The sequence below is a fragment of the Rhopalosiphum maidis genome, chromosome 1 (assembly GCF_003676215.2).
Source record: "Rhopalosiphum maidis isolate BTI-1 chromosome 1, ASM367621v3, whole genome shotgun sequence".
In the NCBI taxonomy this organism is placed as follows: domain Eukaryota; kingdom Metazoa; phylum Arthropoda; class Insecta; order Hemiptera; family Aphididae; genus Rhopalosiphum; species Rhopalosiphum maidis.
Window position 1 is genome coordinate 18651763 of NC_040877.1, and position 21519 is coordinate 18673281.

Sequence of the window (21519 nt, forward strand, 5' to 3'; positions counted from 1 at the left end):
TATTATAATATATTGATTTCATAAACAATTCTACGCTTTAAAGTATAATTTAAAAGAAGCAAAAAGGTTTTCTATAACGGTGTTTTGTTGTAAAAGGCAATGATGGAATTTCGGGATTTATCATCGGATACTTTTGTCCGCCAATACGACCGATACCCAAACAAGACGTGTTCGAGAACAGTTTGTGTGTATTAAACAAAAAATAAGCGCTAAAAGACAACATTATCGATGGAATACAATTTTTTATAACAACAATAATTATTTTTGAGCATGTTCGGGGCAGTTACAGTCTTAACCACCGACTGCAGATTGTATCAAATCCGAGAAAAATGACTACTTACCTCTATATTAAATCGCCGACGATTAGGCTTTAAAAGTTAAAATGATAGGTGATAATTATGCTTTGTCATAAAACGAATTTACGGAAAGGGACTGAAAACGATTTTAATATTTTTATCACTGTTCTATTGTAAGGTTGTACAACATTGTAAAATACAGCTTATAAATAAATAACACGACTTATAATACAACCTGATGGCCCGTTTACATAATGCGCCACACTTGATTTTTCGCAATGAATGGTTTTCAATTTTTTGACGTTACGATTTTATAATCGACGTATTTCATGTGTATTTTTTTTTAATTTTGGAAAAATTTACGAATTTAAATCCAAAAAAAACCTGTGTAAAGCGCAACTTAAGCGTCATGTACGGCTTATAATGATTTTATTTTATGTGCCAATGTGTAAAATTATAGTTTTTAGTTCAGGGCACTATTAATAATAAAAATAATAATAATATATTATGTATAAGTATGTACAGTATCTCTCCCCGAGTCGACGCCCCCACCTACTACCATGCTATAATAAAGTGTATGGCGATATTGCGTCGGCGGTGGGTGGCAGGGTCGGTAGATGGGTGGCGAGATTGGGTAGCGGTGGTTCAATGACCAGAACGCGAATCTCATCAGAACAAATAACACTTCGGCAGAGCTGGCAAATAGTGGACGCCGTTGTAGAACTGTTTGCGGGTCTCGTGCCAAGACAAGACGGAAGCCGCACCGAACGGATCCGTCACGCAGGCCGAGCACACGCTGGCTACTTTTGACACCTCCCATTCGGCCGGTTCATACTTCCGATCGTGCAGCTCACCGCCAGATCTGGCGTTTCGGCCGTCGACGGCGGGAGTGACGTCGGCCATCGGCTGCCGGAACAGGGGAGTCCAACGCTTGTAACGAACCATGGTGCTGCTACGACGGTTGTCGTCATGCTTGTCCAACAGATTGACACGGAACGTCTCGTCGCCAGCGGGCGCGTCGTAAAAGTCGTACAGACCGCCGTCGAAAAGAGGCAGTTGCGGCTGTGGTGGTAGTTGAGGGAGCAGCGGTTGTTGCTGTGCCGAACTGCTGGTAGTAGGCACCGGTAGCATGGGTATCCGTTGACCGTTGGCGAACTGTCCGCCGTGCGCCAAGTGTGGCGGCCTTGTGGCCTCCGGGTTGGGGGGTAGTGTAGGTGGTGCCTCAGTCTCGGCCTCGTCCACCGACTCGTCGTACCCGTGATGGAAGTTGTGCACGTGATGGTGCTTGTGGTCGTTGTACGCCTTGCCCGCTGTCAGCGCCGCCTTGTACAGTGACACCAACGTCAGTTCTCCCGAGTACGCCGGGTAATGGACGGCCAACGCTTGTTCCAGATACTCCCGTCCACTAATGGCCACGCCGCCACCTTTAATCTTTTTACCAGCCATCTGCAAAAGACAATCATATAGCATTAAACTTCGATTATGTACAATCGATTATACGAACTAAAATTTAATCAACTGAGAGACACACAAACCCCGAACTTTCGTCTCATTTTCCAGACGAGAAACGAATATAAAAGCTCGCGTATAAGTCGCGTAAACTTTGCTTTAGCTATACTATGATTTAATGCCGTTCGCACCACGCTGGGAATCTATATAGTGTACGTTTCGTTATTCGATGTATTAAATTATATAATACGCATCGGACAACAAATCGTACATTGATACTCATATTATAACGTTTATTTAGAATCTTTGATTTCTTATACTTTTCATCATATATATTCCGGAATATTCATCACTGTTCAATATTATCGAGTGATCCATTTTACGTAACACACTTTTTATTTCAAAAACTATTAACGTTTTAAAAATAATCGTTTGCATAACTCTAAATCGTTAAAAACAACATTTTTACTGTTTTTATTGTTTTTATTTTTTATTTCTAAAGCAGAAATATGCTTTACAAGTACTTCAATATTTTTATTTTGTATCGTACAGTACGAAAATACTATTAATCTAACGATAGTTTAAAATTTTACCTTTGATACTATACACCTCTGCATACAATTTTGACACCCACCTAGGTTAGGTAAATGTAAATTACACACTCAATGAAAAAGATGATCCCCTACCTATTACATTCACCTATGACGATTGTCATAAGTAAATATATATTTTTGTGCCATCGTACACATATCTTAATTCTTAAGTCTTGTATATAAAACGAACAATCGTAATAGTATTAATAATATTAGAAATCATGACCCACTCCCACTGTAAATATAATGCTATTTTGGACACCACATTCAATTTCCGTTCAAAATCCGTAAACTGTGTATATGTCTGAAATAAACTTGCGGAATTTAAGCAAATATCAATATTCATATTACGTTAGGTGTCACAAACTTTCGATAACTCTAATAATAATAAAACTTTTTTAATCCAAGATGAGTTTCTACTTGTCATACACATAACTATAAGTATCGATAAAATACAATATTGTCGAAGGTTAAATACGTACTTTCTGTGCGTAAATAATATTATGAGGTTATAACATGAGAAGCGATGACTTTTTATTAATGAATTTCACTATAATATTCAGTTTTTTTTAGTATTTTATTTGACTTAGAAAAACAATCTTTCTTTAAAATATTTCTTTATCAGTAATCAATATAGGTATACAAAACCTTAAATTGGAGGTACCAGTATGATTTATAATACTATTACGCTATTTGTATAGACGAATAAGTTATTTTAAAAACATTATTTTAATTTTATAATATTGATAATGAGATTATTAGCATTTTCACTGACATGTATGTATAATTTATCTATTTCTTCCAAACTAGTTGGGTTGGGTTAGGTCAACTTAAGTGATAAATGATAACTAACGACCAGTCATACCATACGACTAGTCTAATAATTCTAATTAAGAATGTTCAAGGCTATGTAAATATTTTTTTCATTTTCTTATGTTGCGGTGGTTCTATATTCAATACTATTCTGAGTTCAGCAATAAAGGCTATAATTTACATTATCATAGCTTTTGTAGTGCTTTATTGAAATAAAATGAAAATTTTTATTTTTCGTCTATCTATTTTTAATTATATAGTTTTTGAGTCAGTGTACTAGGTTTTTAAGTACTAGCTTGAATCATAATATAACTATGAATTAATTTATACATGTCATTAAGGTAAACTGGATTAGCAGCTGCTTTTAACGCTTTACGAGTTCATTATTATTATATGTATATTTCTTTTAAAGTATTATTTCACCGGAAAGTAAAATCATAATTAAAATAACAATTTTTAGCACTTTATAGTTGAATAATTGATATTATATGTCATACGCAATGAAATAAAATATACTTAACGTGTCTGCTTGCGTCATGACCTCTGAAAAGAATAATTTGTTTTTTTTTTATAAACGTGGATATCTCATCATTAATAATGATATAATATTTTATTACTTAGTAGTAGTAATAATATAATTATGATTTTGTCACTTTTACGGTTATTGCCGTCAATCTCGTGGATAGTTTATTGTAGTTTTGGTCACAAAATCATATAACATTATGTATTTAACAAAAATAGAAGAAAAGAAGATGATTAAACGTTGAAAAAAATCGACTGTGGTGAAAAACCACTTTCCACATTCGCTAACGACGACAATCGAAAAAAAATGTTACGAGATAAAAAAAAAAAATCGCAATTTTTCAAACATCACGACATACGACATTATGTCTGTAGAAGGTATATTATACGGTATGATAGTGTTTAACCGTTAAGGCGAATACAAATAAATATCAATACGCAGAATGATTTTAGTATTACGTGAGTTTTGTTGGTAAACTTTTTACTGAGCAAAGGGAAAAAGTCTCAGGATATAATACTACTCTACAGTAGCTCTTATCCGTGTGTACTGTAAACACGCGCTGCTTGTAAATAATAAACTGTAAATCGGTTCAATACGTCTTGTTTTAATACACGAGCATCTTCAGAAAAATATACCTCTCGTAAAATACAACGTTTATGCGTTAACTAATATTTACTAACCTGTACTACTACAGATTGTCGTTGAAATCTAAAAATGTAAAAATAAAAATATGGTTATTGGTAAAGGCAATAGAAAACGATTTAGCAGTTCAAGTGCGAGAAATTCTAAGAGCGAGATCTTTATGTATAATTATTCTAATTTATTTTTATAAGTTATAATATATTAAAATCTACTATAAATTATATTTCCCGAACATAGAACACTAAGAAATTTCTATAAAAACCTTGGAATCATATTTTGACATTACTTTTTCTTTTTTTTTTTTTTTATCAAAACTATTTTGCGGGATCAGATGGATCAATAGCCGCGAAAACGATTCTATGTGAAAACTATCAATTATAACGATGTCTATAAACGGAAACGAAAACGGAAATCATAACCGGTTGATCCGTCAATATTATACGGTTCGCATTTCATACTTCGCGCGGAGATAAACGTCATACCTACCGTAGATCAAATTCCAATCTCGCAACGATGAATGTTTATTACGATTGCCCCGATTTCGGTATACAACAAAGTTAATACATTTGTTTAATGGCAAAGCACTTTTGAAAAAAAAAATATTGAACAATTCTAATTAACATCAAAGGATCTTTGTTTACGATGGTAATAATATCCATATGCGTCCGTCTTAAGGTAAATGATCTATCTAAATTACCTAACAAAATATAAATTATTTGTCCATGATTAATTAAAAAGAACAGTTATATATATTAAATATAGTTATATGTAAGTATAAGTACATATCACATATTAGTTACGGTTACCTAAATATGGAATACGTACATACTATATACATTATAGATAGTCATAAACTAATCACAAAATATGAAATACGGTTATTCATAAATCGTAATAACAGATTCAAAATTAAAATATTATAATTTTCATGATCTAGATTATAACGATGGGAATATCACATAATATTATTTGTTTTAATGGCTCGCTGAAATTGATACAAATGTATTGCACGGTTGTATTTTTATTTTTATCATTTTTTAATTTCTTCAAACAAAGAATTCCCGTGCCGTTACACAAACGCGGTAACAATCAAAAACTCGATGTATAAATGATGCTTGTACTTACTAAGTTGTAAAATCCTCTGCCCACTCTTTCGGAATTGATCCACAGTTGCCATTCGCCCGTGTGACCGTTCCACGACTGACACACATGATACCATTTGAACAACTTCTCCGGGTAATTAATTCTGTAAATGGTGTGTCCATTGATGGCCAACGAGTAATATGTCTTGTCGGGCTTGTTCTCAATCCACGAATATATAACACGGGATTTACCGGAATCTGTGTACACGAAAACAAAACGAACTCGAATAAAAATACCGTTTAAACTTAATTGAAAATTGAAAATTGTTTTTTCTAAAACATTTGTTAAGAAAGACTTAACTATTATGTAAATAAAATATTCTCAAAAATGTCAGTATCTGTTTCAAATAATAAATTACGTTAAATAGATCACTCCGTGCACTTACAACATTTGATTAAAAATTAGTTGTCTTAGATCGAGATTGAATACCGCTCTATAATAGACTAGTATTATTATCCACGTATCAACTTCCGTTAATATTTATTTTTAAATTATGTATGATGTCATACATGTTATAGGTGTATCTTGTTTGTTAACAATTTTAGTAAATTCAACCAAAAATGCTAAACTCATTTTTAATATAACGCTGAACGGATTCCCCGACAGTTCCCATCGGCAGTCTCATAAATAATTACTATTCCGCCGTTATTTTCCCGGAAGCGGCCGAGGGTGAATTTTTAGCGGCAAAGTTTTATTTTAATAAACGGCTTTATAAACTCTCATTACTATATTATATATTGTACGCCTTTGATGACATACATTTTTCACGATATCGTATTTTAGGATCTTGTCGTCGCGGCACGACGATACTTTGGCAAACCGTCGGAGTATAAATAAAATTATATATATGTGTTATTATAAAAAGGCATTGTGCAGTGGAGCGTTATCAAAAATGGTCACAGAGTCACAGCAGTAATATTTTTTTTTTTTACAAAAATATATAAAAACATAATATATATACCTATCAGCAGAGACAGCAGAATATGGTCTACTTACGTGAGTACGAGAATATGGGTTGATCGTGCGTGTAATTAAAAATATTATGCCAGTGGCACAGTGTGAATTCTTTCAAATCTGGTATTTTGGTCTTGTAGACGATGTACTGTAAATAGACGTAGTAGTAAAATTTATTTATAATAATATAAAACATCTAGTAAACCGAAAACCGTCCGAGTACATGGTCATATGAGGTTCGCTTACCTGCGGCGATTCAGCATCTTGGGTGAAGACCACCTTGCGCAGTTCACAACGGTCTCGTGGTTTTTCATGAGCAGACATGTATGGCCTCGGCAGTGGTTTACCGTAGACGGCCGCGTGCGTAGGTAAATTCAATTTTGGCGAACTGTTCCACGTGTAAGGTTTGTGCCACTTCCAGTATTGTTCCGAGGCGGTCATTGTACAGCACCAGGCTACGATAGCCATGGCTGTCAGTCGGGTCGAAACCATTCCGAGATAGAGACTGTAAAACGAATTTATTATTATATTATAATTCATAATAATATATTATAATATATAATTTATGATTTTTTTTAATTAAATAATAATTTTTCTTATATATTTGCAGAAAATATTGTAATATGTTTTTTAATTTTTTTCTTTTAGTAGATTAAATATGTAGTCCGGTTCTTGGCACATGATATTAATAATAATTCTAATATAAAAATGACACAATTCTATAATAAAATATTAAATTATCGTCAATATGTGTTACGACGGCGTGCTATATAGGCAATTCGCCTACGCTAGAGTGTGGTAAATTTTACTTTAGTATAATCAACAAATTCATATTATCATGATTCATGACATCCGGATAATGCGCCTAAGTAATAGCAATATTATGTTTATACGGACATGTTGAAATAATGCGCATTCGGATTCTATTTTTCAGAATAGCACATTATGTGTTATTATTAAACATTCTTAGCAGGCATGCGCAAATCTTTTATTTTTAGCTATGAGCTAGGTTAAGTTAGGTTAGGTTAGACAGTTTTTTTCGTTCAAAGTTTACTCGTATAATGTTTACTATTCTATATTTATGTAAAAAAATTATATTTTTAATAAGAGTCATTCATATTTTTATTTCAGTGCGTATTTTATTGTTTTTTAGTGCATAAAGTTCGTAGTTCTCTATAATATAATATGCAGTAAATATTATTATGCCCGCCATATAATATTATATATTGACTTTGTCTCTGTACATACGTCAGCTTTTTCTTTTTGTTGTATTATAATAATATCTAAAAGTCTAAAGTTAATATTCGATTCACAGAAACTATAACATAAGGCACAAATGTTGCAGCCCCTAGAGGTGAAACTTTCAAAAACATAGCCACCCCGTCACCACTTTTGCTACAAGTTACCACCACTTTTTACCGTGATCCGTTTATTTCTCTCTAGCACAGTAAAATAAGGTTAAAACTCTAAACTTCTACTACTAAGTATTAAAATGTATAGCTATTTTCCTCTTATACTAATTTTCAACATAAATTTCTATGCATGACATATTTTTTTGCTTAGTAATATTATTAAAATAAAATATAACCATACAATATAATGTATAATAATAATAATACCGAAAACTCATCATAAACAAACATTTATCAGCGTCTAAAATTCAATTCAACGATCAAAATAATGCTATAATAACACTTAACAGAAATGTATTATATTTATTATTAATATTTTCTGATTATAATTGAAAAAAATTAAGATTTAATTAATCAATCTAAAAATCCTTAAAGATAATATATGACAAAACCTATAAAATACAAATTATTTTTAAATGTCATAAATTATTCAGAATACATACAATTATTAATTCAAAAATCTTTTTAATTGTGTAATTTCAACATGGTATAGTATTCTGTTGTTGATATAACTTTGTTGAGGATGTGAGAAAAAATATTTTTGTATCCATAAATTATACATTAGAAATATTATTTTTCCGGGAAGTCTAATCAAAAATATTTCAAGAGAAGAAAAATAATAAAAAATATCGATAAACATTATTTTAAAACGAGTGACATCCTTTTTTAAAAATAGCAAAAAACCACATCAAATTAAATAAAAACATTCACAATACAAACAAAATACAATGAACGACGAGAAAGTATCGTAATTGTGTTATTTGTGTATTATTACTAAATGTGCTACAATTTATATAAATTTGATTCTGTATTACATTCACTGTTTGCAAATAATAATAATTATACTATGCGTACTGTATTCTGCATCCCTTAATACAAAATAATCATACTTATATCATTTTTATGAGTATTGGATGATAAATATTTTGTCAACAAAAATAACTTTGACTTGTTGTTAATATTTATATAAGATCATCGTCTCATAAAATAATATTAGGAAACCCAACAGTCAAATCTAAAGTAATAATTCATTATATTAAAATATTAAATCCAAAAACTTTTCATACTCCTCTTGAAGTATTGTCACAAAACTTTATTTTGTTTCATTAATTTCTTAACAATAATGTCAAGAACGTTAATTACTTATACGTCATAATCATAATATTTGATTTAAATATCAAACTAAAAAAATCATTCTTAAAAAAAGATTTTTTATTCATAAATACACTATAATATATCTAATAAATTATGCTTTTCGTTATCATAATATTTGTTTTAAATTTTAAAATGACATAATAAAAACAGTTTTTAAAACTAGATTTAAAATGAGGTCAGCACTTTCTTAAAATTGAAAGATAAATTAATTATTAAATTTGAATTTAATAATTTATTTTGACATATTATATTAAGTAATATGATTAATTATTTATGAATAATATTATGTATACCAATATAAATTATATTAAAAATTCAGATGACCCCTAGAGCTACTTGTTTCTAGAGCAAGATTTCACACAAATGTTGTTGTTTTATAAGTAACATCAACGCCACCGTTAAATGCGACCGTTAACAGTATTATATAAATATGATATGATACCCGTCAAACAAAGCGATTGTTATTATTGTTGTTATTAAATGTGCGTATCAGAGACAGATTTTATTTTGACAAGCGTTTTGGTCGTTCATAAATCATAACACTATTCTTCATATTAAATATTTATGTCATTATTTGAATACCAAAATCGTATATTTTGTTACAGTATATAGATATTATGTATATAGGATTCTTTCGTAATCCTTTTGATGTGTCACTTTAAACAATGACTTTTCACACGTTTTGATAATGACCTGATGTAAAGAATGTGAATTTTATTTCTTTTCAAAACAGCAAAGAAACTATATTGTTTTTATCATAAATACACTAATAATGATCTCTTGTTTTAAAAATAGATCGTTAAATAAAAAAAGACGAAAATGCACTCGAATTTTACTAAAAACGTTTTGCGTAATTTTGAATATGCCATTTTTTAATAAATTTTTTAACAATCATTATCTGCTAACTATGTTTGTACAAAGTCTGCATAACGATATACAAAATATTTCGTTTTTGAAATTAACATTTAAAACTATGTTGTAAACTATACTTACAACCACCTACACTGCTACATTACAGCACAATGCATATAATTTAATTGTCACATCTAATGTAATGCCGCGACTATAACTGGACGAACTAACGTTACTCATTTTATAAAATAAATCATACTCGTAGCTGTAACTACTATATATGTTTAATAATATGTTATATCCTGGAATATTATAATAAGCGCATGAGACACGTTTAAATATATTTAGTAAAGCAATTAAAACGATAATATTATTTATACACACATATATGTACACAAAGTTAGGTATATGAGTACGTTATGCGGTATAGTAAATGAAAACTCTCTTATTTCAGGGATATATAAATATAGATATGCGTGTATGCCAGTATACTGTATGGTACACAGTACACACGGAAATAATACAAAATCGTCGCCAGTGTGTTTTATAATAATTTGTTTTATAATGTTATCGGGCCACCATAATAATTATTATAGACGCTATCATTGTGTGGATATATAAATTTTCGTTTTTTTCCGTTTATCATTTAAATATGGTTTTCATCTGCAGGGCCGTCGATTTAACGAACTCGAAAGCTGTATTTATACGCGTGTGGGTGCTTATTTTATATTCATTAAAAGTTTACAATTTATTCTCTAAACTACATTAACATGCAATAACGTGTACTTTAAAACTCTAAAGTACATAGCTACATTTCTTAAAAGAATAAAATAAAAAATATTATTAAATACATTTATCAAGATTATATTATATTCTCTATTTTATTATTTTTCTTTATTTATAATAGAATCTGCTATTCTAAACCTTAAATAAAACAACCAAACTTTAAATTAATATGTTCACAATGTTTTTCAACACAATTTTGTATTCATTGACAAACGATATGAAAACAACAACGACAACCCAAAAACTATTCGTTTCATTCAAAATGACAGACCGTATCTAATCGTCTTCAATCGTTTCGTTCATATTGTTAAACGTAAAAACTAAAATATCATTAGTAATAATATCAAATGATTATTTATATCGTATTATATTTTGTTTCTTTTATCATAATAATATCTCTATAATTTCTATCGGTAAACTTAATAATTCCACGTTTTAAAAATTTTAATAATCGCAAGATTTAAGCAAAAGTAAAATTGAATGGTGTAAACGTACTAAAAAAAAAAATCACCGTATGCTACAATAAGTGTATCGTGTTTATTGAGTCTGTGGTAATTTGTTTTGACACTGCTACCGGTCGTTACAAAATATTATTATACAGCTAATAGTGTGCTGAATATATGTACACGCCGACTCGGCTTCACTGTCACAATATGTTACATATTATTATTATTATACGATCGCCTCCATATTACGGTAGTTCTTAAGACGCGACTCTCGGCCACGCACCTCCAGGCGCACGTCTGCTGTCCGCCTTAATCGTATCAATGTATATAATATTATTATGTAGGTATATATTGTGCTTAAATAATACGATATATTTTAATATTATAAATCACTTATACCCGTTTCAATTAACAGTACAGTTTATATAATACAACGCCCGCGTTTAAGTGGAGCTCCTGTATATAATATACACAATCGCATTCACCGTATTATTTTAATATAATATATTGTATTCTTACATATTACGCTGTTTCATCAATGCACGTCTCGTCGCAACGCCTAAGAATATATTATAATTTGTGACATGTAATCAAAGAGGGAGGGAGTATATATTCGATAGGTTAAAGGTTTTAGGATCAAATTAAGAATTTCTATTCCTCTTATGGATAGGTTTTCCCGTTTTATGTTTTAACACTTTAAATATCGCAAGAGGTTTTTATCAACAAAAACCGATAGTCTAGTTCACAACTCTGATATATATATATATATATATATATGTTTATATTTGTATAACACTAGCTGATCATGCACGGCATTGTTCGTGACAAATTAAATTCCCGTCTATTTACCACTTCTTAAATTCCGTTAAATGTAAACTTCACAGATTTTTAACACGGTTATTTGGGTTGTTTTGACCAAATAAAAAATAGAGGTCTAAAATGATATCCAATCATAATAACTATTTTGTTTTATGTCACAAACGACAGCGATGTATAAAAATAAAAATGATAATTTTTCATCAGTAAACTATATTTATATATGTATGTATTGATAAATAAAAGATCAGTGTAGTAATAAAAAATAGCTTATAACACTTCAAACCTTGCTAAACTATTTACGAAAATGTAAAAACTGTGATTTTAAATAAAGCTGATTCATTTTAGGCCTAGTTTTATGTATAGCTCAATTAATATGGTTAACCCTATAGTAACCCTATATACAAACAAAAAAAATATTCATTTTTTGTAATACCTAAAATTACTATATAAAATCCTCTTTAAAATGCTTAATTTTCAAAATCGTCTTCTAATTGCACATTTTGTCTGTAGATTGCTTACACACACGCAGAAACATTTCATTTTATTAATATAGATGATTATTTTTAAATTTTAATTAGTATTAAACAATATTTTATTGTATAGATTGAAGATGAAATGTTTTTTATCAGTTCTCTCGTGTCTACGATGAATATCCAATTGTCTTGGTGTCATTTTAATAATATATAAAAATTTGAACGAAGTTGAAAAGTGTCTATTTTGTGTCGGATTCGATATTGTATAACTTTAAAGTAGGTTTTTTCTCTTTACCCTTTGCTCAAAATTGTATGGAGTCGATCTATCTTATCCTACATCTCCTGGCACTCACTTTTTATTTTTGCGCACTAATTATTTGCTCGGTAGTCATGCAATAACTATCTTATTAAAAAATGTAATATGCATCTGTTTATTTATATTTTAAATTTTAATTGTCAATTTAAAAAAATAAATAAATCAATGTCTTGTATTACTGTAATACGGCTGTATATAAAATTTCCGGTTTATGATAAAATATACTACACCGTATAATAATATGATGAACATAAGATGTGTTATATAAATAATGGTAATAATAAGTAATAACTAATAATATTATATTACGTACCCTAAGTGTTTATTTATTTATATTATTATTTTAACGAAACGTAAGATAAAAGGATAAAAATCGAAACAGTTTGACGAAAAATAAAAATGATTCTATGAAGCCGTGCATTAAAAATTTATAATACTCGGTATATAGTCGCACTTTTTTTTTCATATTTTCCTAGTCGATTATGTCTATATAAATATAACACTATGTATAGACTACATCAAATATTATATAATATGAACTTAAATCGTGCACTTGTGTGTGTGTGTGTGTGTGTAGTTTGAAAAACGCCAGCTTCGATATTTCGCTTTAAAGTATTTCAGTATTTCACGAAAAAAAATATTGAGAATTTTCGTTTTGACTAAAAGCACTATGAAAACCATTTCTCACCACTTATTCATTCTAATAAATAACACAAATGTAATTTTTTCATCAAATATATGACAACCTTTTGGCGTGTGTAAAAATGTTCACTCGTGTAATACCTTACCCCTATTTTATAAATGACCATGGGTGTTAAGTCGCGTTTGGTTTTCATAATTTCGACCTAATTTAAACGGATAAAAAAATTAATCACATTAAAGACTGTCTGATACTTTCTTCGATATTCTAGGTAATTATGTAACCATGCTAATTACAGTGTGCATTATTGTGCCTAGTATACTCAATTGGAAACACGATGTACTTATGATAACTTGAAGAAATTTGAAAATAAACCCTGCAGGAGCTTGCTATTTATAATTGTTATAATACGGTCGTTGATAAATAACTCGGTTGTTGATATCGAGTTCAACAATGTTTTTGATTGTTAAAACTTTGATAGAATACCACCAAACTGTTATATTACCTGGAAAGTATGAGCAACATATTGTTAGAACACGAAGAAATTCTATTTAACTACGCATAACCGTGAAGACATTCAGAAGTGCGTGAATTTAAGTTAACGAGAGAAAAACAATTTATTATAATAATAATGTTGTTTAACATTAAACAGAAATATTCTCATCGAAATATTATATTATTATTGCTGTTATCCAAAATTTGGATATATTTAAAGTCCTAATCTGATATTTTCACACGTAAATTTTTTGTAAGGAAATCCATGTTTTATTGTAAAAAATGTATGTGATATAATATAATAATATACATAACAATAATAATAATAATTGACCCAAAGAATTTCAGACAGTTATTCACATATTAACGGTGTGCATAGAGTGAGTGTGTATAACCGAAACGGATTGTTTTTTGGTTACTAATTATTATGTTTTTTTTTTCAATACGTTCTATTCATCGCCTCCGCTTCACACAGTTCGTTACGTGTTAAAACGTTTAATCGTTGTATTTTTTTCCAGCGTTTTTTGTACACGCTATATACAAATATTTGCGGTTTCATATTGTATATACTTACTTATGTATGTGCGTGTGTGTATTTAAATTACGTATATAAAATACATATGGGGTTTTGATGTCGTAAATCGCGTTATATAAACAAGTACAATGATTGGTTGTAGAATAATGTCATTTATTTGGTGCCTCACATCAGTACGTCAAAATGACATCAATCGTTGATGTATGATATTATGTTTAATATTATAATGCGCATAAGAGTGTTTCTATTAAATGTAAACAATTATTTTATCAAGAAGTACCTATTAACATTTAAAAACATTTGAAGTCATTTGTACAAAATTAAATTTTTATAAATTATAGGATATTTCTTAAAATACTATTTCAAACAAAAAAATATTATTGATAGGTAAACGATACTACTTAGTAAATTGATAAAATGAAGCATAAATTAAAAATAAGTCATTACAAAATCAAACTGACCCCCATAATAAACACAACATAAAATAGTATCACATATAATTAAAAAACAAAAAATTATTCGGATTTTGTTTAATTTTGGTTCAAGGCACTGATTTAAAATTTCGATGAGCCGAGTTGTAGAAAAATAAAATAAAACAAACCCTAAATACTTATAAAAACTAATGTTAACTATAAAAAAATATATTTATATATTTCCAAAAACCTTTATAATCTTTTTCTAGAAAATTAGTGTTTCCCTTTAAAGAGTCACTTGTATAATCAAAATAAAAATAAATAAATGAAGAAAAAATATTGTTATGTTCAATTTTTATATATATATATATATATATATATATTCAATAATAACAGACGATTGCGACAAGTCGATCTATTTATTTCGACGACCATTGTCGTCTGTCTGACCACGATAATAGCCCTCAATGATAAGAACAATGATATAATATAATAACAATAATAATGTGATTATATATACCTACCTATTGTGTGTATGTGTGTGTCACGTGGCCCCGATTTATGTCGCATATACCTAGTGTTAATGCGTTTCGATTAAGTACGTGATTCGAATAAGCATTGGGATTTCTGTGGCGCAATTCTATAATGGATTTGCTGGCCAATACAATGATGGTAATGTAATAGCCAAAAATAATAATGTAATAACAACAAAGACGTACGCGGACGTGCTTGCTGTCTGACAGCAGTCTGCAACGAGAGTCTGCATAGCGGCTCGTGTCAGGAGGACGGTTGCGTTGGCGAGAAATATGTCCGGCTCGCGGCCGTTTTTCCTAAATGGTATAGCCTAGTAGATAGCAGAGTAATCAGCATAATTCAGTGGTGCTGCTGCATTAGAGGGGAAAGCTAAACTTTAGTCGTGTTTACGGAAAGATGATGAAATATTAGTGGAACTATCACAATCGACATGATATGACGTACTACCATTTCCGCCGATTCTTTTATTTTTTTCTCCCATTATTTTATAAATCGACAATAGGAAACGTCTCCTTTATGTTATGAATTTATGCGTTCTTATTTTCACGTCATCTATTAAGATTATATTTTGTTTCTCGTTGAAAACTTCAAACAACCAAATTTCAAACCAAACGTTTCTTTCGATTGCACGCACATTACATTTTTTATGTGTGTCGACTTTTGCGGCTTTTTTACAATTTTATTATAAAAATAATATGTTTTCAACCAATCTCGTAATACTCTTGCACTTTCGTAAATTATTTTAAATATTTTATTACGCTGTTGTATGTACAAATATAAAAAAAAACCATTAACATTATTTATGTAATATATTATATAGTATAGTATAAACAGTCTTTAAACGACGAAAACAGTAATTTGAAAAACTTTAATTATTCACCTATGTGACAAAAAAAAATATTTATCTACTCAAAAAGCACATATTTTTCCACACCAACTTTTCGACAAGTTTATTTAAATAACACAATGACAAAACTGTTTCCAGAAACACTATAAAACTTTAATTTTGGAAAACTAATCGCAACTAAAAATATATATCACTCTTTGTTTATATTCTTTATATATTTTGTTTCATGTTATCCAATATTTTTTTGAAAATATATATAAATATATTTTAAGATAGCCAAATTTCTTTAAGAAATAAAATAATACGAAAATATGATCTTATTTCCAAACATTAATAATACGTCAGGCTACTAAATAATCAACATTACGTATATTATAGGTTGTAGTTATTATTATTTATTATAAAACCAATTATTTCATTATGTTAACAGCAATTAACAGTGTTCAAAGTTAATACAATTTTTATTTTCCATTTAAAAGGTTTAGTGGTAAATAGATTTGCCTACGTTCAAATTAAGCATCATTATGAAATAATCAGTGCAAATGATAAATTAGCCTTGGCCTGTAGAGAAACCACATAATTGAATAACCATAATAATATAATAATTGGTATAGTGAAATTACAGTTCCAAAAAATATTTAATACAGCTGAGCATCACGAACCAATAAGATAATTAAATTAAATATATTATTACTTTTCTACTTTCAGAAATAAATAAATAACAAACCAATAATGTTAACAGATTTGCATTTAGAAAATTACAAATGTGTTTTCAATTTCTATGTTTTTGAATTTTACAATAATTATTGTAATTATGCCACTTTAAATAATGTTAATTGACTAGGTACTTCGTACTTAGTAAGATATATTTATATTTTATTTATTTAAAACAATTTATTTTTATTCAAACTGACGACCATACTTTCTATAGAGATAATCCAAAATAATGAATAAAACATAATATTAGGAAGACGTTATACCCGATCAAGTCTTAGATAATATTTTTATTAAGTTTGATAATAGCCAATAGTTAAATTGAATGCAATATTAAAGCTAACTACATAAAATGTGTTCTGTTGAATGCAAATTTGCTATGATGTACGGCTAGTAAGACAGAGACACAACATATGCGGGTATAAATTCTTCTTAGAACATATTATTATTATTATATGTTATTGTTTCATCAAGAATTAAGAAAATTAAATATTATTTTAGTGAAACAAATGATATAAATATAGATATTTCGTTTTGTTCATATTAAATTTTTGATCGAAAGTATAAGTATTTCACAAAATATATCAATATTAAATAAATATATTACTAAAATTGATATGCATTATTTTTTTTTTTTAATTTTGGACCCAGGCTGAAATTTAGCAATATAAACATCGTTATAGTAATAACCACGAACGACTAGCAAGTTAACGAATCTTTAACTATACGAGCCTAACATTTACGAGAAAGGTTATGTTCGGTTTGGTATTAATATTTGAAAAAAAAATAAATTGATTTAATATTTTTTACTGAAATCGGTTTGAATTAAAATAAATATAAATGTTTGTTCGACTGCTCTCTGCACATGTCAATTTGTCCACCCTCGATCGTTTTTCTGCGTAATCGAATGATGCAATTATCATCCTTCACCGGTAAATTAAAATAAAATCAAATTGCGACCTAACATACATATTATAATATATTGCGTAGGTATATAAACTGTAAATGTGATTACGAATCCATTTACTGAACTAGTAATATTTAAAAAACTTCCGTGCTCACATTTTTTTCTTATATTTGTTTTATTGCTTTTTTTTTTTAATCTTGGTTCCGTGTGTGTAAGTACCTTCAACGATAGGATTTTGAAAATTTATCAAACTAATTGCCTGTATATAGTATAGAATATTCGCAGTTTAATTTTATCGATGAACTCAAAGCTATGTGGATATGGAAAAAACCTGTCACAGAGTGTAAATTGGCATTTAAATAACATAAGCCGTACGTAAATTTAATATAATCGAATATGTGAAAAATGTATTAATTTTTTTCGAAACCTGAAAGTACTGAAATATTTATATATGCGTGCTTAATGACATTTTCCTATTGGCTTAGGGTCGACTCTCTAGAGACAACAATATTATAATATACGAGTTCTATATTTCGTACCCGGATAATCAACAAATTAAAAAAATATTAGTCTTGATTTCATTTTAGATATTTTAAATTGATGCTGATTTATGAAACGTTAACCAGAAGATATCTGTTGTAAGCTCGTACCTACAGTGTGTTGGTATATATAGACATCGCATAACGGTTGAACGAGTTTTTATGATCCTATTTAAATATATACTATTTAATATTTTACGAAAATTATATACCTTTATATGGGTTTGTTGTGTTTTTGGCAAAATCCCCATTTAAAAAGTATTATATCATTTTTAAATATATGTAAATTTGGGTATACATAATTTAAATAGAGTAGTTTAACTTAAACTTCAATAATAAAATAAAATGTTTATTGTACGTAAATTATAACCTTACATCGACAAATTAAATGAGCTAAAATTAAATTGTATTAATGTAATGTAAGCATGCAATTCAAAAATAGATAAATTAGAATAAAATATATTAATATTTAAAAAATATCGTCTCTTACAAACATTCAGCGACCAATAATTAATATAACTGTTATATTATAATCATTAAGCAATTCGATTAAGCTAGTAAGTTAATAATTTTTGTTTAACTCAGTTAAAATTATATTCATTTAGAAAAATTTTATAAATTTAACTTAGTTAAATAAAAAATGAATAGATAATTGTTTGAACTTTTTATAAAGTTTTTAAGTTTTTTAGTTTTATTGTATTAATAACTTAAGCTTACTTCATTTTTTACCAATTCAAAACTATATAGTTTTATACAGTATTTCTATGTAGTTTTTATTGAAGTTTTTTTGTCACGAAAAAAATAAATGGTTCACATTAAACATTATCCGAAACAATTAATGTCTTGAAAACGAAATCGATTGAATTATTGTAATATAGAATTAAATATTTTAACTTATATTTTTAAATAAAAATTTAATTTATTGATCTCACAGTTGATATTATTCAACATCGTTAACGTAATATACCTATATTATACACTAAGACTCACTTGTGTGGCTCGGGATTGGAGTAAAGTATCCTTGGCGATCTGTTTAATTTTTTTTTTTTGGATTTTCGTCGTAGGTCTTGTGTACTGATCGGCACTAAACCGGACGCCCAAATAAAAAATAAAAATTGAACTGTTTTTTTTTAAAATACAACAACGCCGTTCATTACTGTATACGATGATATATTTTTTTTTAAATATATATACCAATGGACAATCAGGTAAATTTCACAGTGACCACGAGGGGCGCAACGGACGCGACAACGGTAAACGAGCAACTGAACGCTATGTTAAACGACTGCGACGACGACTACGACGTGTGGTGTGTAACGTGCGTGTGAGCCGGCGAAAAAAACATAACCGGACGTCTTGCAGAACGTGGTCATCTGCGGCGATCGTTTGGACAGCTCGGAACCGGAATACCGGCAACTACTTTACTAAATATATATATTATATATATAATAATACAATATAAATTGGTTGTGCAGCAGCCGGGACGGCGGGAAACGCGCTCGTCTCGCGATGGAGGTAGACAGAGATGACCCGCGTTGTTGTGGGTATAAATTCGCCGCCTGCAACACAACATAATAATACTATTAATGATAATAACAACGTTTTATCGTCGTGTTTATTATTATGTGCATAGTAGGGGAGAATCGCTTTCTCCCGGGATGGACGATGTCGATTCGTCCGCGGCCGCATGTCGCAGTCTTATCCCCGCAAACCATGTTATAATAATAATAGCCACAGCATAATAGCTTTTATAATTATATTATTCGTCCGTCTGCATAACTAGTATTAAAATAATTATGTCGATCGAATATCGGAACATTTAATAATGTGATGTATACACGTCGTAATATTATACGCGTGGCCACTTTATTTTTTGCCGACCCGTTATGATTCCGTAGCCGGCGTAAAGACCTAACCGTTTTTGATTCTTATATTTTTCTACAAATTGCATTACATACATCATAGTACGTATATACACATATTAATCGCCGACGAGCATACACCGTAGTATACATATCCTCCTCGTGATTTTTCTTTAAAGACTGGTTCACCATATTTAAGTACTTATATTCAACACTACTACAGTAGGTATATTTTATAGAAATAGTATGAAATAAAAACCTAAATGCTAGCTTTACATATTAATATTCTAGATAATATTTAACTACTTATAATAAACACTCTATTGCAGTGATATATTATTTTATCGTATGACGATGATGATGCACATCAGTCAAGTCGTATAATGTCTACTTCGTATAGTTATATCAATCGTATGTGAATGTTTAAATACAAAATAATTATTTGTTTCCATATATATATATATATATATATATATTTATAATTAATATGCATGGTATTATAATATCACAACTTGTTGTTATATTTTATGGTGTTTACATACTAAACAGTTTTTGGGGAGTGATAGGTAAAATTTTCAAACATTTCATACTTCTCCTCCTACACACATAAAAATATGATAAAATTACGCCACTGCCTAACTACTTATTATGTTAACTATGCAGACGGAAACAGATTCATTGTGTATAATAATAATATAATATAATATAATATACACCTATTGGACCTATATTGTGGGCATAGCTTGAGAAATAAAACTGTTAAATAATATGATAATAAATACATCTATCGCAGTGTCTGGACGAACATAGTGTTCACCTTTAAATTTATGCTACACGTATAAAACTGGAGGGGAGGGGAAATGTCTCTAAAATGAAACAATAAATAAAAAACAAACAACACGTAAAATCGGTTTTATCTCCCCCGATAATACTGTACAGTAATTACTTATTAGTATAATACAGTATATATTTCTTATTATTACTGATGTAGGAATAAACTAAAATAGTACGATATAGTTGAATTTTTAAACAATTACGTCGGTAATAATAAATTTCTAAATTAGAAGCAAAATAGGAATACGTTTATACGATTTTATACTGAATTTAATACACTATATATTTTCAAATAATGTTTTACCGATCTAATATATAATATATGTGAACGTTACACGATATATATACCTAATTAAAAATGATTATGAATGATATTATAATATGCATATTTTATTTTTCTGTGGATTTCGTTTTGTAATCATTTTCATTGTCTGTACAAGAAAACCTCATACTATAGGTATAAGGTACTAAAAACGATTTCCGAACATAAAACGAATGAGTATTTAAAATTTGATTTATAACACAAA

At 29.1% G+C, this 21519-nt stretch overlaps 2 protein-coding genes across 19 annotated transcripts in view; one reads left to right on the plus strand and one right to left on the minus strand.

Annotated features, from left to right (window-relative positions):
- The window catches only part of LOC113554958 (coiled-coil domain-containing protein AGAP005037), a 167783-nt gene that overhangs the window by 70692 nt on the left and 75572 nt on the right, over positions 1 to 21519 (plus strand). The window lies entirely within an intron of this gene.
- Positions 780 to 19700, minus strand: LOC113555016. The gene is made up of 5 exons (XM_026959291.1): positions 19287 to 19700; positions 6660 to 6918; positions 6456 to 6561; positions 5442 to 5656; positions 780 to 1742 (listed from the first exon to the last, which is right to left on the minus strand). Exons 2-5 carry the CDS (start codon positions 6903 to 6905, stop codon positions 966 to 968), a joined length of 1344 nt encoding a protein of 447 aa, XP_026815092.1. The 5' UTR covers positions 6906 to 6918; positions 19287 to 19700; the 3' UTR covers positions 780 to 965.